This window comes from Carcharodon carcharias, chromosome 13, assembly GCF_017639515.1.
Source record: "Carcharodon carcharias isolate sCarCar2 chromosome 13, sCarCar2.pri, whole genome shotgun sequence".
In the NCBI taxonomy this organism is placed as follows: Eukaryota; Metazoa; Chordata; class Chondrichthyes; order Lamniformes; family Lamnidae; genus Carcharodon; species Carcharodon carcharias.
The window spans coordinates 71,043,864-71,067,528 of NC_054479.1; the positions used below are offsets into that span (position 1 = coordinate 71,043,864).

The 23,665-nt window shown below is 53.6% G+C and overlaps 1 protein-coding gene across 1 annotated transcript in view; it reads right to left on the reverse strand.

The window, feature by feature from the left end:
- The window catches only part of LOC121286068 (mediator of RNA polymerase II transcription subunit 15-like), a 47,713-nt gene extending 26,533 nt beyond the window's left edge, over positions 1–21,180 (reverse strand). Inside the window, exons 1-4 of the mRNA XM_041203074.1 lie at positions 21,022–21,180; positions 11,709–11,796; positions 9,076–9,127; positions 5,890–5,910 (exon numbers count right to left, since the gene is read on the reverse strand). Of these exons, the coding sequence (XP_041059008.1) occupies positions 5,890–5,910; positions 9,076–9,127; positions 11,709–11,796; positions 21,022–21,089 (229 nt within the window). The 5' untranslated portion in view covers positions 21,090–21,180. The remainder of the gene's footprint in view (positions 1–5,889; positions 5,911–9,075; positions 9,128–11,708; positions 11,797–21,021) is intronic.
- Between the last annotated feature and the right edge of the window lie 2,485 nt (positions 21,181–23,665).

Consider the following 23,665-nt stretch of genomic DNA (forward strand, 5'->3'; position numbering starts at 1 on the left):
GAGGTGGTGTATTCTGGCAGGCCACATACTGCTTGGACTCTAAATGGGGTATAGGAGCAAAGTGTTCGAGGCGTACAGATTCACAAATCACAACAGAGTGAAGCAGGTTATTGATGCCACTAAAAAAAAGCAAACCAATCACTGGGTTTCATTTCTGGAGTGACAGAATTAAAAAGCGGAGAAGTTATGTTAAATTTAGATGGAACCTTGGTTAGACCACACTTGGAGCACTGTACACAGTCCTGGTCTCTGTATTGTAGAAAGGATATGGAGGCACTGGAAAAAAGGTGCAAAAAGATTTACAAGGATGATACAAGAACTGAGAAGTTATACTTATCAGAAATGACCGAAATAGAGATCTTTAAAATTGTAAGGGGCTTGGTAAGATAAATGTAAAGAAGACGTTGCCACTTGTGGGGGAGATCTAAACCAGGTCTGCACCCAGAGAGTGGTGAGAATGTGGAACTCGCAACTACAAGGAGTAGTTGAAGTAAATAGTATAGATACATTTAAGGGGAAGCTGGGTAAGCACATGGTGGGAGAAAGCAATAGAAAGATACATTAGTCGGGTTATAGAAAGAGTGACAGAAGGCTGGTGTGGAGCACAGTTATGCTGAATGGTCTGTTCCTATGCTGTATGTTCTATGTGATACATCAAACCATCGCAATAAAAGCTAACATAATATTTCCTTTCCTAAGTGCTTGCTGTATCTTCATGCAAACTTTCTGTAATTTGTGGACAAGGACAACCAAGCCCTCCTGTATATCAACAATTACAAGACTCTCACCATTTAAAAAATATTCTGCTTCTTCCTGCGAAAATGGAAGTTCACACGTTCCCATGTTATGTTCCATCTGCCATATTCTTGCTCGAACACTAATCCATCTAAATCCTTTTGCAGACATTGTCCTCCTCACTTTCTCACTTAACTTTGCATTGGCAGCAAACTTGGATACATTACACTTAGTCCATTCATCTAAGTCATTGATATGGATTATAAATAGCAGAGGCCCTAGCACTGATCCTTGTGGTTCCCCAACTAGTTACAGTCTGCCAATTTGAAAATTGACCCAATCATTCCTAGTCTCTGTTGCCCATTAAACAACCCTCATGCGCTAGTAATATATTGGTGCCCAATCTCATGAGCACAAATTTTATGTGATAACCTCTTGTGTATCACCTTATTGAATACTTCTGAAAACCAAAATATACCACACTCACTGGTTCCCCCTTATCAATCCTTCTAGTTACATCCTCTAATAAATTTGTTAAATATGATTTCCCTTTCATAACACCAAGTTTAATCTGCCTAATGATATTGTGATTTTTCTCAAGTGTCCTGTTACCTACTCTCTAATTACAGATTCTAGGATTTTCCTTAAGACTGATGTCAGGCTTGCTGGTCTATAGTTCCCTGTATTCCTCTTTCGCTCCTTTCTTGATCAGCAGGGTTGTATTTTCTACCTTCCAAACAGGGACTGTTCTAGAATCTAGGGAATTTTATAAGATCAAAACCAAGGCATCTGTAATACTTACAGCCACCTCTTTTACAACCCAAGGATATAAGCTATTAACTCTAGTGGATTTGTTCATGGATAGTCACATTAATCTCTCCAGTACTATTTCTTTATTGATATGAATTATTTGAAGTTTCTCATTTGCTTTAGACTCTTGATTCTCTATATTTCCAATATGTGGTTTTCCATCACAGAAGCCATGTTGAACGAGTACAGGGGCCAGAGATGAGTAACTGTCCTGACTGCCCCTAACATGCTGCGATTGTTTCCAAAGCAGCGATTTCTATGTGCATGAGTGAATTCACACACTGAGTTCCAGAATCTATACAGAGGGCAGCAAGCACCTCGCAAACTCAAGAGGAAATGGATTTGTCTAATAAGAATAGCAAACCCCTCCACCAGCACACCAAGAGGAAACGATCCTCACAGCAGAGTTTGAAAAGGTAGCAACAGCAACTCTACCCCCATTCCATTGCACCCTCTGCTTCAACATGGAATGGCCAACACCCCCACAAAAGGGACCAACCCCCTCCCACTCCCCATACGATATTGTCCCTTCTGTTTCAACAGTGATCATCCACCACCACCACCACCACTCACCCTCCAAAAGGGAACTGGGCCCCGTAATGGGGAAACGGCACATTTTTACTACAGAGTTATCTGTTTTAAATCAACCAATGTAAGAAATATTTGGTCTTGTTTTCTCAATAAATGATCTCAGAGTAAAAGATCCCCTGGAAAACAGTGACCATAACTTGGTAGAATTTAGCATTCAGTTTGAAAGTAAGAAACTTGGGTCGGAAACAACTGTGCTAAACTTAAATAAGGGTAATTATGAAGGGATGAGGGCAGAGTTGGCTGAAGTGGACTGGGAAAGGAGTTTACGAGAAAAGACAGTTGATGAACAATGGCAAATGTTTAGGAAAATAGCTCATGACTTGCAACAAGGTATATCCCAGTGAGGAAGGAGGATTCCAGAAAGGAGATAAACCAACCAATGTTAACCAAATAAATTAAGGATAGTATCAACTTGAAAGAAAAAACATACAATATGGCAAAGATTAGCGGTTGAAACTCCACGTAGAGATGTACTACCAAGAGGGTTCTTTTGTTGAACAGCAAACTTTATTTACAGAGCTATTCGATTAGCTGCCTGCATTCTAGCAAGACTAGAGGATTGGGAAAGTTTTAAAAACCAACGAAAGATACCAAAAAATAATAAAGAGGGAGAAAATAAACTTTGAGGGTAAACTAGCAAGTAATGTAAAGACGGACAGCAAGAGCTTCTTTAAATATATAAAAAGGGAGAGAGAGGCCAAAGTGAACATGGGCCCCTTAAGAGAATGAGGCTGAGGAAGTAATAATGGAAGACCAGGAAATGGCAAAGGAGTTGAATAAATACTTCATGGTAGAAGACACTAATAGCATTCCAAAACTACTAAATAATCAAGGGGCAAAAGGGGGGGCAGGAAATAAATACAATAACCATCACTAGAGAAAAGTACTATGGAAAGTAATGGGGCTAAAGGCTGATAAGTCCCCTGGGCTGATGGGTTGCATCCTAGGATAGAAAAGGAAGTAGCTTCAGAGATAGTGGATACACTGGTAGTAATCTTCCAAGAAACCTTAGATTCTGGAAAAATCCCAGAGGATTGGAAAACTGCCAATGTAACATCCTTATTCAGAAAGGGAGGAAGACAAAAAACAGGTAACTATAGGCCAGTTAGCTTAACATCTGTCATTGGGAAAATGTTAGGGTCTATTGTAAAGGATGTAATAGCAGAGTATTTAGAAATACATAATATAACCAAGCAGAGTCAGCATGGCTTTATGAAGGGGAAATCATGCTTGACAGATTTATTAGAATTCTTTGAGGAGGTAACAAGCAGGATAGATAAAGAGAAACCAGTAGATGTAACGTAATTGGATTTCCAGAAGGTGTTCGATAAGGTACCGCACATAAGGCTAGTTAATAAGAGACCATGATATTGGGGATATTATATTAGCATGGATAGAGGATTGGCTAACTAACAGAAGACAGAGTTGGGATAAGGGGGGCATTTTCAGGATGGCAACCTGTAACTAGTGGAGAGCCACAGGGATCAGTGCTGGAGCCACAATTATTTACAAAAAATATTAATGACTTGGATGAGGGAAGTGAATGTCCTATCACCAAGTTTGCGGATGACACAAAAGTTGGTGGGAAGGCAAATGGTCAGGATGACACAGAGTCTACAGAGGGATTTAGGCAGGTTAAGTGAGTGGGCAAAAACTTGACAGATAGAATATAATGGGGGGAAAATGTGAGGCTGTGCACTTTGGCAGGAAGAATAGAGGAGCTGAATATTATTTAAATGGAGAAAGACCGAAGAAAGCTGCAGCACAGAGGGATTTGAGGGTCCTTGTGCATGAATCACAAAAAGCTAACATACAAGTTCAGCAGGTAATAGGGAACCCAAATAGAATGTTGGCCTTTATTTCAAAGGGAATGGAGTGTAAAAATAGGGAAGTCTAGCTAAAACTATACAAGGCACTAGTTAGACCATACCTGGAACACTGCAAATAGTTTTGGTCCCCTTACCTAAGGAAAGATATACCGGCATTGGAGGCAGTCCAGAAAAGGTTCACTAGGTTGATCCCGGGTATGGAGGGATTTTCTTATGAGGAGAGGTTGAGTATGTTTGGCCTGTACTCGTTGGAATTTAGCAGAATGAGAGGCGACCTTATTGAAACACATAAGATTCTTAAGGGGCTTGACAGGGTAGATGCTGAAAGGTTGTTTCCTCTTGTGGGAAAGTCTAGGGCCAAAGGGCATAATCTCAGAGTAAGGGGGCCCCCATTTAAGGCAGAGATGAGGAGGAATTTCTTCTCTCAGAGGGTGGTGAATCTGGGGAATTCCTTACCGCAGAGGGCTGTAGAGGCTGGGTCGTTCAGTACATTCAAGGCTGAGATAGACAGATTTTTAATCAGTAAGGGAATCAAGGGTCTTTGGTAAAAGGCAGGAAAGTGGAGTTGGGCATTATTAGATCAGCCATGATCTCACTGAATGGCGGAGCAGACTCAATGGGCTGACTTCTGCTCCTACGTCTATGGTCTTATGGTCAGTTCCTTCTTGTGGTTGCCAACTTTTGAGAACCTTAGTCAGTCGGTACTCATGATGCGGAAGCCTGGAGTGTGAGCATCAACAGGTTATCCTAAGCTCACACAACATATTACATACACGTTTCCCAGCAAATGTCTGGCTGGATAGTGAGAAGCTGGAACGGGGACAGATTTTCCACCCACCATCTCCCAAACCCAAGAACATTATGGGCAATCGCTGTTTCGCTGCTGCAAGCTCTAATCAAATTGAGTTAACTCAGCATGGACCTACAGCTAAAACTGAAACCTTCTGTTCCGTATGGTTGGGCACTAGCTCACCTCTACCAATGAGTCATCAGAGCAGCTTAATATGGATTGTTTGTGCTGTCTCCCCTCACTTTCTGTGGAGGTGCACAGGAACAGTTGAGTGTGCAAAAGTTCCCAATCATCCTTCCCTATGGGCAAACACATGGACTCAACAACATGGTCACATCAGTGGTTTGGGTGACAAGAGTATCTGCAGGAAGCTTGTTTATTTGAGAGCCACTGAATTCAACAGGAGCAGTTTGCATGAACAATGGTGTGGGAAAGGCATGAACTGAGCCCAAGGAAACCACAACCAGCACCTTGCAAGGAAAAAGTGGGACATGTCAGATCAGGAAGAGATACATCGACAGGTATTGTGTAGGTCTAGACTGAGTATGAGCAGGACATTTACTCTGGGGAATATCACAACAAAGCAACAGAGCCTGACCCTCTCCTCACTCAATGGGCATATGAACACATTTTGTGACAGGGATTGGCTGATTTTTCCTTTGCAAACCCAGTGAGGTTAATTCAAACACCCTCACTGTAGTCCCTGTTGAGATCTGTTAACACAGTAGAGACTGGAAAGGTCACAGGGGACTTTCTGGTCTCAACACCTCAGCAACACACAGCCACTACCATGTCTCAGAGTGAGCAGGAACAGATATGTTAATACAGAGTCCCTCATTACAAGCTACTGCCCATTTTCATCAAGGCCAAACAGGTGCAAAGAAAACCTCAGTGCACATTTAGCTGTTATCTGCTTGTCACATAACCAATCTGGCAGGTGCCAGGGCCTCTGTATAAGGATCACCACCATTGGGGAGGGGTGGGGGGGTTCCACAGTGATCACCATCCTTAACAGTCCCATATGACTTCAGGTTATTGGTTAATGATTGTAAACCAATGGATTTTAAAACCAGTTTAACTGGTTACCGCAATTTTATTTATTCTCACTGAAGCTTAAAATTAAATACTGCTTACCACCAGCTCGACTCTTCTTATCTGCAAAAACACAAAACATCAGGCGATTTAAAAGAGGAACTATTTCTTTCAGCATTTTCAGCACACAACAGAGTAAGTGTGTAAGATTTCCATACTGAGCCCACTTAAACAGTCACAGGTTCTCAACCCATACAAGTCTAGAATCTGTCCTCCCAAACCCAGGCTGGGTTGCAGAGAGCACTGTTATCTGTACAACACCAGGTAGAGCTATTGGTGGCTACACATCTATCACTGGGGGTAGTGACAGTAACTTGTGGATTACTTTATGATAGTGCATCAGCCTCAGAAACCCAAATAACAGCACTGTGATGCGTGCACGGTTTAAAACTGCAGTCCATCAGAGAGGACAGGTTTACAATGCATGTATATAAACATATAAAGTGGAGTAAATCAAATTGGTTGAATATCTGGGGACCTCCTGAGGAGACCAAGATGGATCATCCACTCAACACTTCTGGCTGAAAATCGGTTGCAAACACTTCAGCCTTGTCCTCTGCACTGATGTGCTGGGCTTCCCTATCATTGAGGATGGGGATATTTGTGGAGTCTCCTCCTCCGGTTAGTTGTTTAATTGCTCACCACCATTCACGACCAGATGTGGCAGGACTGCAGAGTTTAGCTCTGATCCGTTGATTGTGGGATCACTTGGTGCTGCCTGTCGCTTGCCGCTTATGCTATTTGGCATGCAAGTAGTCCTGGGCTGTAGCTTCACATGGTTGACATCTCATTTTTAGATATGCCTGGTACTACTCCTGGCATGCCCTCCTGCATGCCTCAATGAACTAGGGCTGATCCCTCAGTTTGATGGAAACATTAGAGTTCTGGATATGCCAGGCTATGAGGTTACAAATTGCAGCAGAATACAATTCTGCTGCCGCAGATGGCCCACAGCGCCTCATGGATGCCCAGTTTTGACCTACTAGATCGTTTTGAAATCTATCCTATTTAACACAGTGGCAGTGTAACACAACATTCAAAAGTGTCCTCAGTGTGAAGATGGGATTTTTGTTCCACAGGGACTGTGCGGTGGTCACTCCCACCAATATTGTCACGGACAGATGCATCTGCGGCAGGTAAGTTGTTGAGGATGAGGTCGAGTAGGTTTGTCTCTCTTGTTGGTTCCCTCACCACAAACCAATCTAGCAGCTATATCCTTCAAGACAGCTTGGTCTGTGGTGGTGCTGACCAGCCACTCTTGCTGGTGGACATTGAAGTCCTCTACCCAGAGTACATTCTGCACCCTTGCTACCTACAGTGTTCTCTTCCAAGTGGTGTTCAACATGGAGGGATACTGATTCATCAGTTGAGAGAGGATGATAGGCAGTAAGCAGCAGGAGGTTTCCTTGACCACCTTTGACCTGAAACCATAAGACTTCATGGGGTCTGGAGTCAATGTTAAGGACTCCCAGGGCCAATCCCTCCTGACTGTATACCACTGTTCTGTGATCTTTGGTGAATCGGCCCTATCAGGGGAACAAGACATAACGAGGGATGGTGATGATGGGAGTCTGGGAAATTAGCTGTCTGGTATGATTTGGTGAGTATGACTATGTCAGACTGTTGTTGCTTGACTATCTCTGGGACAGCTCTCCCTCACTGAGCCTCATAATCACTCTCTTCCCTCGCTGAGCCTCATAATCACTCTCTCCCTCGCTAAGCCTCATAATCACTCTCTCCCTCACTGAGCCTCATAATCACTCTCTCCCTCGCTGAGCCTCATAATCACTCTCTCCCTTGCTGAGCCTCATAATCACTCTCTCACTGATCCTCTTCGAAATGACAATCAATAGATGAATGAACAATGAGCAGAGTTGGTGTTTGAAGGCATAGATGTGTTAATGTGAGGAATTTTACAAAAAATGATTTTGAGTTACGGGCACAAGTTGCCAAATGGGGTTATGATACAGTGGCTGTAATGGAGACTTAAACAGGGGCAGGAGTGGAAACTAAACATTCCTGCCTACAATGGATTTTCAGGTGGGATAGGGAAGGAAGAAAGGAGAGGTTTGACAGCATTGACTTTGGAATGTAGTACAATTCTACACAGGGATAATATACTGGAGGATTCAAAGGCTAAATCTGTTTTATTAAGAGTTAAAGAACAGAAAAGGAGTGGTTATATTGCTGGGTGTTTACAATAAAATAACAAGAAGTTTAGAGAAGCAAATCTGTAGGCAAATTCCAGAGAAATGTAACAATAATAGAACGATAATAGGAGATTTAAATACCTGAATATATACTGGGGATGAAACCGAGTAAAGGATAAGGAGAGTGAAGAATTCCTCAAATGTTTACAGGAGGACTTCTTTAAATCAGTTGCTTCTTGCACAATGAGGAAGAATTCTGTGATGGATCTAATACTAAGGGTGAATTAATGGGTGAGTGAGGTGAGCAGGGGGGTGGGCGAGGGGGGCGGGTAAGTGGATGAGGTACGCGTAGATGGGATGGGTCGGATGGGTGAGATGTGTAGTCAGGTTGACAAGTAGTCAGGTCAGGTCAGGGGATTATTTGGGTCGGGTCAGAAGGGGTAGTCGGGTGGTCAGGAGGTATGGTCAGGTCAGGTGGTTAGTTGGTTTGAGAGGGTAGTTGGGTTGGGTCAGTGGGGTGGTCGGGTCGGGAGAGGTGACAGGTGATTGAATGGGTAGTCAGGTCGGGAGGGTGTTAGACCAGGTTTCTATCTGACAACACTTCAAAATCACCTAATTGTAAAACTCTGGAATATACTGAGGTCATGAAAAGTGTTATATTTCCTGAGTAGCTATCCAGGTAAGTGCTGTGGAACTGCCTGAAGTCTCTGACTCTAGCTCAGAGCTGGAGGCAATTGCAGAGGGCTCCGAGGAGCAGGGGAATTGCCCATCAGAAGTTTAGATTTCCCGGGCAGTTCCCATGTAGGCCTGAGGGTCAAGACTTCCACAGGATCCCAATGATCCAGAGAATGGAAGATTTGGCCTATAGTGTCCTAGGCACAAATATCTTCAGCTGCTTCATCAATGACCTTCCTTCCATCATATGGTCAGATGTTTGCACAATGTTCAGCACCATTCATGACCCCTCACAGTTAAGGCAACTCTGAATTTTGGAAAAATTAAAACTAATTGCAACACAACGCACCAATATGAGCATTCGCTGAACAACAATCACACAGTGATAATCTTGAGTACTTACGAATGTCTCGAAAGTGCAGAATAAGCCTTGCCACCAGACTGAGATACTCTTCCTGTTGGAATACAGAAGAGAATGACAGAAACGTATTCTGTATGATACACAACCGTTTTTTAACTGATAGAGAGATAAAAATTAGATATTTTGGAAGTCCCCTTTTTTGTCCCAAATCGGTCCTACTTTCTTTTTCCACCCTCTTCTTATTTACGTGCTTAGAGAAGACCTTGGGATTCCTTTTATGTCCTCAAAATAGAAAAGTCACCTGATCCATTTAGGTGACATCCGAGAAAAGGGTGGAAATTGCATTGTCTTTGGCCACAATCTTCCAATCCTCTCGGGATGTGAGACTGGCGTCAGAGGTCTAGAGGATTTAGAAGTTAAATCTCTTTCCAAAAAAGGGAGAGGCAAAAACCTGGTAACTACAGGCCAATCAGCCTAATATCAGGGACGGGAAACTTCCACGGATAATAATCCAGAGCAAAACCAATTGGCATTTAGAAAAGTATGGGTGAATAAATGAAAGTCATCATATAGCTATTAAGCCAAATCGTATTTGACTAATTTGACTTTGTTCTACAATGAAGTAACGGAAAGGGTTAATGCAGGTACCTTAGCTGATGTCCACATGGACTTTCAAAAGGCGTTTAACAAAGCACTACATAAAAGACTTGTCAGCAAAATTAAAGTTCACGGGATTAATGAGACAGTGGAAGCATGAATATGAAATTGGCTAAGAATAAAAAAGAGAGAGATGGTGGTCAACTGCCATTTTTCAGACCGAAGGCAAGTATACAGTGGTGCTCTCCAGGGATTTGTCTTATGTAAATAACCTGGATACAGATATGCAGGGCAGAATTTCAAGAGTTGCAGAGTCCAGCACGTTCTGGATACTACTCATCTAACTCCATGCTGTACCTGTCCTGTGAGTGTTTGATGGAGACAGTGTAGAGGAAGCTTTACTCTGTATCTAACCCCATGCTGTACCTGTCCTGTGAGTGTTTGATGGGGACAGTGTAGAGGAAGCTTTACTCTGTTGTATCTAACCCCATGCTGTACCTGTCCTGGGAGTATCACAGTATCTAAAGCCCTCCTTCCTACTGCATTTCTCCAGCCACGTGTTGAACTGCTCAGTCTTCCTATTCTTATGCTCATTGCACTGAGATGACTGCTCTTGAGGTCCTGCTTTTTAATTCTCTTCCTAACTGTCTAAAATCTTCTTTCAGGACCTCCTCCATTTTCCTACCTATGTCATTGGTCCCAATGTGGATCACGACTTCTGGCTGTTCACCCTCCCCAAAAAGAATGTCCTGTAGCCGATCTGTGACATCCTTGACCCTGGCACCAGGGAGGCAACATACCATCCGGGAGTCACGTCTACGGTCACAGAAACGCCTGTCTGCTCCCTGAACTATGGAGTCCCCTACTACTATAGCACTTCCAATCTTCCTCCTCCCCTCCTGTGCAGCTGAGCCACCTGTGGTGCCATGGGCTCTTGCCACAGTCCTCTGAGGAATCATCTCGCTTACTAGTATCCAAAATGGACAAGTGGTTAGAGAGGGAGATAGCCTCAGAGGATTCTTGCATTACCTGTCTTTTTCTCTTAGATACTCTGGTGGTCACCCATTCCCTCACTGCCTGTGTATCTCTTAGCTGTAGCGTGACCACCACTCTAAACGTGCTAGCCACGTAATCCTCAGCCTTGTGGATGCGTCACAGTGACTCCAGCCGTTGTTCAAGCTCCGCAACTCAGAGCTCAAGTTTCTGCACCTGGTGACACTTCCTGTAGACGTCGTCACTGATGGCGCTTTGTGCCTGAATGACTTCTCACATCCATCAAGATGTACATTCCACATGGCCCAGCTGCACTGATATACCTTAAACTTCATAATTACAACAAAAAGTTATATCTTTCTTAATTGCACAGTATGTGTTCTAGGTATTTATTTTAGTTATTTTACTTCAGCTATTTTATTTTAATTTTTTTTATTTTAAAGATTTACTTTTTGTTATTTACATATCTACCTTAACACCTGTATTATAAGCTGGCTTTTAATACACTGTCCCTTCCATCAAGCATCCACATCACCAGCCAATCAACCTACTGGTTTCCTGTGATGTCACAGTTGTTGTTTCCCACTCAGTTTCTTCAGAAGCTGAAATGCTCCTCTTCCCAACCTGCCTCTGCTCGGTTCCCAGGTAGGAAAGTGTTTGATGTGGACTGTGTAGAGGGAGCCATACTCTGTATCTAACCCCGTGCTGTACCTGTCCTGGGAGTGTGTGATGGGGACAGTGTAGAGGGAGCTTTACCATGTACCTAAACCAAGGTGCTGTGTCTTTCATCCTGACAAAAATAGCCCAAATTGGAAAGTGCTGCAATCCTTCAGTGAGCACAAACACATACAAAAAAATTACATGCAGAGCCTAACTAACAGGGGAAGAGTGGGGGAGGGACAGGGAGGGAGTGAGAGGAATAAGTAAGCCAAGGGAGGAAGGGACAAGAAGAAACAAATGGAATGGAGGGATGCAGAGTGTGAGGGGAAGGGAGGACTGCTATGCACGATCAGCTGCTCAACCTTTCTCACCACATCCCAAACCCCGCTATGGTTCCAACTGAGCCCAGTAACTTCTTCACTTACCCGGGTCTTTGCTTTCAGGAAAACATGGTTTTCCATATCTTTGCTGGATTTGGTGATTGGAGTCCCGGCTGTCCGCATGGCCTCGTCTCTGTAAAGAAAAACAACCTTCACAGCCTTCCAGAAGCAGCACACTTAAGTTACAGTGGGAAATCCCAGAGATTGCTTTCCATATACAGGGTTGGGGTCCTCAAGTGTTATCCAGACTCCCATAGTCAATTCAGCATAGAAAACAAGAATCACCCAATAACAAAATTTCTCAGACTGGTATGTATAAAATAATTGGGATTAAAAACCTCTTAAAAGTCCTGTGTCTGTCCATCACAAAAAATAATATTTGATAAATAAATAAAAGGCTCATTGCAGCCGCTCAACTTCCAGCCTGACTGAACAGTTCGGTCAATTATTTCAATAATGCCAGGTTCAATCAGCTCAGTGATGACTCACCACCATCTTCTCCAGGGCAATTAGGGATGGGCAACAAATGCTGGCCTTTCTAGTGACACCCACATCCCAATAACAGAAAAAAATATTAATACTAAACAATGCTCCAGTTATCTCTGCTGGTTACACACTCGCCCAGAGAGAAGGATCATGTGCCTGTGCAACACAGGTGCCGATCTGCAATCTCTGGCAGCTATCTTTTTTAATGTTGAGATTGTACAGGCAGGACATCCATATAGAATTTGCTCATCTCAGTTCAGGTGCTAACAAGCAGATTTTGCTGTCAGCAGCAAAGGAACAGTGCTCATGGTTACCCTCGCTGATAGCTGCCCAAACTTTTTTGTGGGCCTTTGAGCAGAGATTTGCTGATTCAGTGTAAAGCCTGTTATAGGGCATCTGTGAGCAAGGCAAGAAATAGCAGGAAGGTTCTTCAACAAATCAGATTGAAGTGTCCTCACATCGACAAGCAAAGTCTAAATCAAGAAGTACAAACCAAGAAATATAAATTACATTTGAATCATGCATAGAAAACAAAATGAAGACAGTTTAGACTAAGAAAGAGATAAAAGGAACAGAAAAAGTAAAGAGAAGTTTTGTTTTAAATCTCAAATATTAATTAACCTCTGAAGGAATGAAGCTCCACTCTTGTAAAATTAATTTTTCAGGGTCAGAGGGGCTGTTTGGCCATAAAACCATAGAACCATAGAAAAGTTACAGCATAGAAGGAGGCCATTCGGCCCATCTTGTCCATGCCAGCCTGAGGACACTCAGGTGCCCTTTCTAATCCTACCTTCCTGCACCCGACCTATAGCCCTGCAGCTTACAGTACTTAAGGTGCAGATCCAGGTCCTTTTTAAAAGAGTCCAGAGTTTCTGCCTCTACCACCAACTTACTTATTACACTGTTAAAAATTCACTTCCACCTGAAGGCACCAGCCCTCATGTTTTCTGGTATCTTTAGTGGGTAACTACTGCAACTTCACGCCATTACAGTGATTTCAGTGTCAGGTCTATCAGCGAGCGCTGTTAACGGCCACCCTGTAGAGTGACAGGCCATCTCTGACAGCAACCTCCAGATTTCAGTTTAACAGGACGTATGCAGCTGCCAGAACTTACTGCCAGATTTACCTCATAATAACAGTTAATGCTGATTATCTCACTGTTATTAATCACTCAAACATCCAGCTAAAGTGGGTTTCCAACCTTAAAAATCTCTTGCATTTATATAGCATCATAACATTGAATTATCGCTAGGCTCTGTTTACAATTAACTACAATGAAATGCAGTAACTTTTACTTTAGGATATGTGGCAATTAAACAGCATCACTCAACATTCCCAATACAGCAGGGAGATGAGGGACATATTTTGCCGGTGCTGATTGAGGGAAGAGTGTTGTTCAGAAGCAGCGTTTGCTTTGCAGGAGCCCTGGCAGAGATTGGGTTCATAATTGGAGGAGGCGGGGTGGGGTGGGGGGGGGGGAGCGAAACGGAGAAGGTGGGATGGGGGGGAGGGGAAGGACTGAAGTAAGGGGGAGGGTAAGGGTGAGGCGAGATCCGGGGGAGGGGTGGGCGGAGATCCGGGGGAGGGCCGGGCCGGGCGGAGATCCGGGGGAGGGCCGGGCCGGGCCGAGATCCGGGGGAGGGCCGGGCCGGGCCGAGATCCAGGGGAGGGCCGGGCCGGGCCGAGATCCGGGGGAGGGCCGGGCCGGGCCGAGATCCGGGGGAGGGCCGGGCCGGGCCGAGATCCGGGGGAGGGCCGGGCCGGGCCGAGATCCGGGGGAGGGCCGGGCCGGGCCGAGATCCGGGGGAGGGCCGGGCCGGGCCGAGATCCGGGGGAGGGCCGGGCCGGGCCGAGATCCGGGGGAGGGCCGGGCCGGGCCGAGATCCGGGGGAGGGCCGGGCCGGGCCGAGATCCGGGGGAGGGCCGGGCCGGGCCGAGATCCGGGGGAGGGCCGGGCCGGGCCGAGATCCGGGGGAGGGCCGGGCCGGGCCGAGATCCGGGGGAGGGCCGGGCCGGGCCGAGATCCGGGGGAGGGCCGGGCCGGGCCGAGATCCGGGGGAGGGCCGGGCCGGGCCGAGATCCGGGGGAGGGCCGGGCCGGGCCGAGATCCGGGGGAGGGCCGGGCCGGGCCGAGATCCGGGGGAGGGCCGGGCCGGGCCGAGATCCGGGGGAGGGCCGGGCCGGGCGGAGATCCGGGGGAGGGCCGGGCCGGGCGGAGATCCGGGGGAGGGCCGGGCCGGGCCGAGATCCGGGGGAGGGCCGGGCCGGGCGGAGATCCGGGGGAGGGCCGGGCCGGGCCGAGATCCGGGGGAGGGCCGGGCCGGGCCGAGATCCGGGGGAGGGCCGGGCCGGGCCGAGATCCGGGGGAGGGCCGGGCCGGGCCGAGATCCGGGGGAGGGCCGGGCCGGGCCGAGATCCGGGGGAGGGCCGGGCCGGGCCGAGATCCGGGGGAGGGCCGGGCCGGGCCGAGATCCGGGGGAGGGCCGGGCCGGGCCGAGATCCGGGGGAGGGCCGGGCCGGGCCGAGATCCGGGGGAGGGCCGGGCCGGGCCGGGATCCGGGGGAGGGCCGGGCCGGGCCGGGATCCGGGGGAGGGCCGGGCCGGGCCGGGATCCGGGGGAGGGCCGGGCCGGGCCGGGCCGGGATCCGGGGGAGGGCCGGGCCGGGCCGGGATCCGGGGGAGGGCCGGGCCGGGCCGGGATCCGGGGGAGGGCCGGGCCGGGCCGGGATCCGGGGGAGGGCCGGGCCGGGCCGGGATCCGGGGGAGGGCCGGGCCGGGCCGGGATCCGGGGGAGGGCCGGGCCGGGCCGGGATCCGGGGGAGGGCCGGGCCGGGCCGGGATCCGGGGGAGGGCCGGGCCGGGCCGGGATCCGGGGGAGGGCCGGGCCGGGCCGGGATCCGGGGGAGGGCCGGGCCGGGCCGGGATCCGGGGGAGGGCCGGGCCGGGCCGAGATCCGGGGGAGGGCCGGGCCGGGCCGAGATCCGGGGGAGGGCCGGGCCGGGCCGAGATCCGGGGGAGGGCCGGGCCGGGCCAAGATCCGGGGGAGGGCCGGGCCGGGCCGAGATCCGGGGGAGGGCCGGGCCGGGCCGAGATCCGGGGGAGGGCCGGGCCGGGATCCGGGGGAGGGCCGGGCCGGGCCGAGATCCGGGGGAGGGCCGGGCCGAGATCCGGGGGAGGGCCGGGCCGGGCCGAGATCCGGGGGAGGGCCGGGCCGGGCCGAGATCCGGGGGAGGGCCGGGCCGGGCCGAGATCCGGGGGAGGGCCGGGCCGGGCCGAGATCCGGGGGAGGGCCGGGCCGGGCCGAGATCCGGGGGAGGGCCGGGCCGGGCCGAGATCCGGGGGAGGGCCGGGCCGGGCCGAGATCCGGGGGAGGGCCGGGCCGGGCCGAGATCCGGGGGAGGGCCGGGCCGGGCCGAGATCCGGGGGAGGGCCGGGCCGGGCCGAGATCCGGGGGAGGGCCGGGCCGGGCCGAGATCCGGGGGAGGGCCGGGCCGAGATCCGGGGGAGGGCCGGGCCGAGATCCGGGGGAGGGCCGGGCCGGGCCGAGATCCGGGGGAGGGCCGGGCCGGGCCGAGATCCGGGGGAGGGCCGGGCCGGGCCGAGATCCGGGGGAGGGCCGGGCCGGGCCGAGATCCGGGGGAGGGCCGGGCCGGGCCGAGATCCGGGGGAGGGCCGGGCCGGGCCGAGATCCGGGGGAGGGCCGGGCCGGGCCGAGATCCGGGGGAGGGCCGGGCCGGGCCGAGATCCGGGGGAGGGCCGGGCCGGGCCGAGATCCGGGGGAGGGCCGGGCCGGGCCGAGATCCGGGGGAGGGCCGGGCCGGGCCGAGATCCGGGGGAGGGCCGGGCCGGGCCGAGATCCGGGGGAGGGCCGGGCCGGGCCGAGATCCGGGGGAGGGCCGGGCCGGGCCGAGATCCGGGGGAGGGCCGGGCCGAGATCCGGGGGAGGGCCGGGCCGAGATCCGGGGGAGGGCCGGGCCGAGATCCGGGGGAGGGCCGGGCCGAGATCCGGGGGAGGGCCGGGCCGAGATCCGGGGGAGGGCCGGGCCGGGCCGAGATCCGGGGGAGGGCCGGGCCGGGCCGAGATCCGGGGGAGGGCCGGGCCGAGATCCGGGGGAGGGCCGGGCCGGGCCGAGATCCGGGGGAGGGCCGGGCCGGGCCGAGATCCGGGGGAGGGCCGGGCCGGGCCGAGATCCGGGGGAGGGCCGGGCCGGGCCGAGATCCGGGGGAGGGCCGGGCCGGGCCGAGATCCGGGGGAGGGCCGGGCCGGGCCGAGATCCGGGGGAGGGCCGGGCCGGGCCGAGATCCGGGGGAGGGCCGGGCCGGGCCGAGATCCGGGGGAGGGCCGGGCCGGGCCGAGATCCGGGGGAGGGCCGGGCCGGGCCGAGATCCGGGGGAGGGCCGGGCCGGGCCGAGATCCGGGGGAGGGCCGGGCCGGGCCGAGATCCGGGGGAGGGCCGGGCCGGGCCGAGATCCGGGGGAGGGCCGGGCCGAGATCCGGGGGAGGGCCGGGCCGAGATCCGGGGGAGGGCCGGGCCGAGATCCGGGGGAGGGCCGGGCCGAGATCCGGGGGAGGGCCGGGCCGAGATCCGGGGGAGGGCCGGGCCGAGATCCGGGGGAGGGCCGGGCGGAGTTTTGGGGGATGTCACGGAGGTCTGCAGCACAGAAAAAGACCCATCGAGTCTGCACCGGTGAAACAAGTATCTAATTATTCTAATCCCATTTTCCAGCACTAGGTCCATAGCCTTGTATGCTATGGCATCGCAAATGCACATCCAAATACTTCTTAAATGTTATGAGGGTTTCTGCCTCTGCCACACTTTCAGGAAGTGAGTTCCAGATTCCCACCGCCCTCTGGGTGAAAAAATTCTTCCTCACATCCCCACTAAACCTCCTGCCCCTTACATTAAATCTATGCTCCCTGGTTATTGATCCCTTCACCAAGGGGAAAAGTTCCTTCCTGTCTACCCTATCTACGCCCCTCATAATTTATACACCTCAATCATGTCCCCGCCTCAATCTCCTCTGTTCCAGGGAAAATAACCCCAATCTATCCAACCTCTCCTCATAACTAAAGCTCTCCAGCCCAGGCAACATCCTGGTGAATCTCCTCTGCACTCTCTCCAGTGCAATCACATCCTTCCTATAATGTGGATTCCAGAACTGCACGCAAGTGGGGAGTTTCGGAGGATGGGGGAAAAAGAGTGTCAAGGGGAAAGGGAGTGGAAGAGTCTTGGGGGGGCGGGGGAGTCTCGGGGGAGTTTCGGGGGGTGGCAGGGGAGTTTCAGGAGGGGTGCGGGGGAGTTTCGGGAGTCGTGGGGGCAGGGGAGTTTCGGGAGTCGTGGGGGCAGGGGAGTTTCGGGAGTCGTGGGGGCAGGGGAGTTTCGGGAGTCGTGGGGGCAGGGGAGTTTCGGGAGTCGTGGGGGCAGGGGAGTTTCGGGAGTCGTGGGGGCAGGGGAGTTTCGGGAGTCGTGGGGGCAGGGGAGTTTCGGGAGTCGTGGGGGCAGGGGAGTTTCGGGAGTCGTGGGGGCAGGGGAGTTTCGGGAGTCGTGGGGGCAGGGGAGTTTCGGGAGTCGTGGGGGCAGGGGAGTTTCGGGAGTCGTGGGGGCAGGGGAGTTTCGGGAGTCGTGGGGGCAGGGGAGTTTCGGGAGTCGTGGGGGCAGGGGAGTTTCGGGAGTCGTGGGGGCAGGGGAGTTTCGGGAGTCGTGGGGGCAGGGGAGTTTCGGGAGTCGTGGGGGCAGGGGAGTTTCGGGAGTCGTGGGGGCAGGGGAGTTTCGGGAGTCGTGGGGGCAGGGGAGTTTCGGGAGTCGTGGGGGCAGGGGAGTTTCGGGAGTCGTGGGGGCAGGGGAGTTTCGGGAGTCGTGGGGGCAGGGGAGTTTCGGGAGTCGTGGGGGCAGGGGAGTTTCGGGAGTCGTGGGGGCAGGGGAGTTTCGGGAGTCGTGGGGGCAGGGGAGTTTCGGGAGTCGTGGGGGCAGGGGAGTTTCGGGAGTCGTGGGGGCAGGGGAGTTTCGGGAGTCGTGGGGGCAGGGGAGTTTCGGGAGTCGTGGGGGCAGGGGAGTTTCGGGAGTCGTGGGGGCAGGGGAGTTTCGGGAGTCGTGGGGGCAGGGGAGTTTCGGGAGTCGTGGGGGCAGGGGAGTTTCGGGAGTCGTGGGGGCAGGGGAGTTTCGGGAGTCGTGGGGGCAGGGGAGTTTCGGGAGTCGTGGGGGCAGGGGAGTTTCGGGAGTCGTGGGGGCAGGGGAGTTTCGGGAGTCGTGGGGGCAGGGGAGTTTCGGGAGTCGTGGGGGCAGGGGAGTTTCGGGAGTCGTGGGGGCAGGGGAGTTTCGGGAGTCGTGGGGGCAGGGGAGTTTCGGGAGTCGTGGGGGTGGGGGAGTTTCGGGAGTCGTGGGGGTGGGGGAGTTTCAGGGGTCGTGGGGGTGGGGGAGTTTCAGGGGTCGTGGGGGTGGAGTAATTTCAGGAGTCTTGAGTGTGGGGGAGTCTCGGGGGGGTGGGGGAGTCTCGAGGGTTGGGGGAGTCTCAGGTGTGGGGAAGTTTCGGGGGGGTCTGACATCTCGGGTGTGGGGGAGTTTCCAGGGGTCTGAGGGAGTTTCGGGGTGTGGGGGAGTTTCGGTGGGGATCTCGGGTGTGGGGGAGTTTCCAGGGGCCTGGGGGAGTTTCGGGGGGCCTGGGGGAGTTTCGGGGGGCCTGGGGGAGTTTCGGGAGTCGTGGGGGTGGGGGAGTTTCAGGGGTCGTGGGGGTGGAGTAATTTCAGGAGTCTTGAGTGTGGGGGAGTCTCGGGGGGGTGGGGGAGTCTCGAGGGTTGGGGGAGTCTCAGGTGTGGGGAAGTTTCGGGGGGGTCTGACATCTCGGGTGTGGGGGAGTTTCCAGGGGTCTGAGGGAGTTTCGGGGTGTGGGGGAGTTTCGGGGGGGATCTCGGGTGTGGGGGAGTTTCCAGGGGCCTGGGGGAGTTTCGGGGGGTCTGGGGGAGTTTCGGGGGGTCTTGGGGGGCCTGGGGGAGTTTCGGGGGGTCTGGGGGAGTTTCGGGGGGTCTGGGGGGGGGGTGGGGTAGTTTCGGGGAGTGGGGAGTTTCGGGGGGTCTGGGGGAGTTTCGGGAGGTCTGGGGAGGTTGGGGGAGTTTCGGGGGGTCTCGGGGTGGGGGAGTTTCGGGGGGTCTCGGGGTGGGGGAGTTTCGGGGGGTCTCGGGGTGGGGGAGTTTCGGGGGGTCTCGGGGTGGGGGAGTTTCGGGGGGTCTCGGGGTGGGGGAGTTTCGGGGGGTCTCGGGGTGGGGGAGTTTCGGGGGGTCTCGGGGTGGGGGAGTTTCGGGGGGTCTCGGGGTGGGGGAGTTTCGGGGGGTCTCGGGGTGGGGGAGTTTCGGGGGGTCTCGGGGTGGGGGAGTTTCGGGGGGTCTCGGGGTGGGGGAGTTTCGGGGGGTCTCGGGGTGGGGGAGTTTCGGGGGGTCTCGGGGTGGGGGAGTTTCGGGGGGTCTCGGGGTGGGGGAGTTTCGGGGGGTCTCGGGGTGGGGGAGTTTCGGGGGGTCTCGGGGTGGGGGAGTTTCGGGGGGTCTCGGGGTGGGGGAGTTTCGGGGGGTCTCGGGGTGGGGGAGTTTCGGGGGGTCTCGGGGTGGGGGAGTTTCGGGGGGTCTCGGGGTGGGGGAGTTTCGGGGGGTCTCGGGGTGGGGGAGTTTCGGGGGGTCTCGGGGTGGGGGAGTTTCGGGGGGTCTCGGGGTGGGGGAGTTTCGGGGGGTCTCGGGGTGGGGGAGTTTCGGGGGGTCTCGGGGTGGGGGAGTTTCGGGGGGTCTCGGGGTGGGGGAGTTTCGGGGGGTCTCGGGGTGGGGGAGTTTCGGGGGGTCTCGGGGTGGGGGAGTTTCGGGGGGTCTCGGGGTGGGGGAGTTTCGGGGGGTCTCGGGGTGGGGGAGTTTCGGGGGGTCTCGGGGTGGGGGAGTTTCGGGGGGTCTCGGGGTGGGGGAGTTTCGGGGGGTCTCGGGGTGGGGGAGTTTCGGGGGGTCTCGGGGTGGGGGAGTTTCGGGGGGTCTCGGGGTGGGGGAGTTTCGGGGGGTCTCGGGGTGGGGGAGTTTCGGGGGGTCTCGGGGTGGGGGAGTTTCGGGGGGTCTCGGGGTGGGGGAGTTTCGGGGGGTCTCGGGGTGGGGGAGTTTCGGGGGGTCTCGGGGTGGGGGAGTTTCGGGGGGTCTCGGGGTGGGGGAGGGGAGTTTCGGGGGGGTCTCGGGGTGGGGGAGTTTCGGGGGGTCTCGGGGTGGGGGAGTTTCGGGGGGTCTCGGGGTGGGGGAGTTTCGGGGGGTCTCGGGGTGGGGGAGTTTCGGGGGGTCTCGGGGTGGGGGAGTTTCGGGGGGTCTCGGGGTGGGGGAGTTTCGGGGGGTCTCGGGGTGGGGGAGTTTCGGGGGGTCTCGGGGTGGGGGAGTTTCGGGGGGTCTCGGGGTGGGGGAGTTTCGGGGGGTCTCGGGGTGGGGGAGTTTCGGGGGGTCTCGGGGTGGGGGAGTTTCGGGGGGTCTCGGGGTGGGGGAGTTTCGGGGGGGTCTCGGGTGGGGGAGTTTCGGGGGTCTCGGGAGTTTTGGGGGGTGTCGAGTGTGGGGGGTGTCGGGCTCTAGGGTGCTCCGGTGGGCGAAGGGTGGGGGTTGTCGGGGGGTTTTTGGGGGTCGGGGGGTGGTGAGCTCTGGGAGGCCGGGTGCTCGGCTCCTCTCAGTTCCGGACTCTCTCATTCCTGAACCGTCGTTCCGGATCGCCCGCCCCCGCAGGAAGCTCTGAGGCGGCAGCGACGCTCAGGACAGCCCGAGGTCTCTCCCGGTGTCTGGGCCCAGCTTCCATCCCCGGTCCCGCCGTCTTTCCGAGACCCGGCCCGGCTCTCCTTCCCGGGATCCGAGCCGCTCACACTCCCCATACTTACATCTGCGCCACCACTTTCTGCCGAAATGCGAGGCTCCGCCAGTCGCTGTCGTTCACATTCACATCCATGGTGCGGCCGGACTGACTCACCGAACAACGCGCAGCCAGGGGCAGGACCAGGAGGAGCCGGCAGGCGAGATGAGTCCTCCCGCCGCAGGAGGCGCTGATCCCTTCCGCCGCAGGGGACGCTGATCTCCCTTCCCGCCTCAGGGGGCGCTGATCTGCCCCACCCGCCCCAGCCGCAATGGGAGCTGATATCCCACCCTCGGCCGCAGATCTCCTTCCCGCCGCAGGGGGCGCTGATCTCCCTTCCCGCCTCAGGGAGCGCTGATCTTGCCCCCCCCACCCCCCCCGCTGCAGGGGGCGCTCATCTCCCCGCCCGCCGCAGGGGTCGCTGATCTCCCTTCCCGCCTCAGGGGGCGCTGATCTCCCTTCCCGCCTCAGGGAGCGCTGATCTTCCCCCGCCCCCCAGCCGCAGGGGGCGCTGATCCTGCCCGCCGCAGGGGGCGCTGATCCTGCCCGCCGCAGGGGTCGCTGATCTCCCCGCCCCGCCGCAGGGGTCGCTGATCTCCCACCCGCTTCAGGGGGCGCTGTCGAGCCTTCTGAGAACTTTATCTGTTTCAATGAGATCACATTCTCCTAAAATCCAGAGGATTAAGGTCCTTTCTCCTCCTCAATCTCCACATAGAACCCTCTGTATTCTCAGCAACCAACCTATTCAATCGGCTGCCCATTGATTTTTAAATTCTGTCCTCACATGTGACATTTCTCCAATGAAAGGAATAGAAATTCTTAAAGGAACAAAATTGTTTTGTTATAATATGTTTTATTATTTTTTTTATTTTATATTTTTAAGAATTTTATATTATTAGTATTTTTAAGATCAGGAAGATGGCCAGACCTATCAACATGTTATTTTTTAAGCATATCCCCATCAGTTCCTCAATTACTACTTGCTCAGAAACACATGTAATTGAGGAACATGGTGCGGATAAGTGGAATCAGGGAGCCGGGAGTCTCTTGAACCCAGTTACACTATCGTAATTTATTCCTCCAATCTACTACTTCCTATGTTAGTTGTGCTTGACCTCTTTTTAGCCTTAACTTTTCCTTTTAAACCTGAGCTGAGCTTCTGATGACATCATCACCAAGAATCACGGAATTGTTAAAGCACAGAAGCAGGCCATTTAGTCTATCTTGTCTGAGCTGGATCTCCAAAGGAGAAATTCAACAGAGTCACTCCTCCACCTTTTCCTCATAACCCTGCCATTCTTCCTTTTCAGATAACAATCCAATTCCTTCTTAAATGCCTCAATTGAGCCTAACTTCACCACACTCTCAGGCAGTGCATTTCAGATCTAAACCACTTGCTGTGTGAAAAAGTTTCTCCTCATGTCTCCATTGCTTCTTTTGCCAATTACCTGAAATCTAAGAACATAGAACTTAGGAGCAGGAGTAGGCCATTCAGCTCTTCAAACCTGCTCCGTTATTCAATAAGATCATGGCCAATCTGGTTGTGATCTCAACTCCACTTTCCTGTACCCCTTCCCCCCCACCACCACCCCATAACCCTTGACTCCATTGTCTATCAAAAATCTGTCTAACTCTGCTTTAAATAAATTCAATGACCTGGGCTGCACTGCTTTCTGGGGAACAGAATTACACATACTAATGACACTCTGAGAGAAAAATTTCTCCTCACCACCATCTTAAAAGGGAGACCTCTTTATTCTTAAACCGGGCCCCCTAGCTCTAGACTCACCCATAAGTGGAAACATCCACCTGGTAGCTACCCTATCAAGTCACCTCAGGATCACCTCTCACTGGGTATAGACCAAGTCTGTTCAACCTTTCTTCATAAAATAAGACTGCCATCCCAGGTCTGAGTTGAGGGAATTTTCTCTGAACTGCTTCTAACATAATTATATCTTTTTTCAAACAAGGAGACCAAAACTGTACGCAGTATTCCAGATGTGGTCTCACAACTGCAGTCAAACTTCCTTACTTTTATATTCCATTCCTCTGGCAATAAATGCCAACACTCCATTTGCCTTCCTAATCACTTGCTGTGCCTGCACATCAAAGCTGACTGCTGGAGGCTGAAGGGGAAACCAGTGGGTTTTATTGGGCTTCACAAGGCCAGTACAGAAAAGGGTACACTGACAGGTGGCATGGTGGACAAGTCTATGGCACTAACCATGGTGATTGACCACTCCAGGAGTACCACCATGCATACAGTAGAGTCTGACAAAATCCCTGAGGGCTACCTTGTGTTTAAAGGAAAGGAAGCCCCATTACCCTCTAATGAGACCTGCTCAGAGATACAGAGGCCACCCAATCACTAACGTTGGATAAAGGCACGACCTTCTCATCAGTGAGTGTGGCAAAGGTCCTAGTAAAGGATATTGAAAGTAGGCACTATATCAGGTCCACCTGGTGTGTAACCTTGTTTCAGGACTAGTTACAATAGAGATTGTCCCTAGTCTGCCTGTAAATGGAGTAGATCTGCTCCTGGGCAATGATTTAGTGGGGGTAGAGTCGGAGGCTCCACAGTAGTCTCAGATAAGCCAAGTAAGGTCAGGGAGAGGGAGCAGTTGCAGGAAGAACTCCCTGGTAACTTCCCTGATTGTGTGGTAACCCAATCC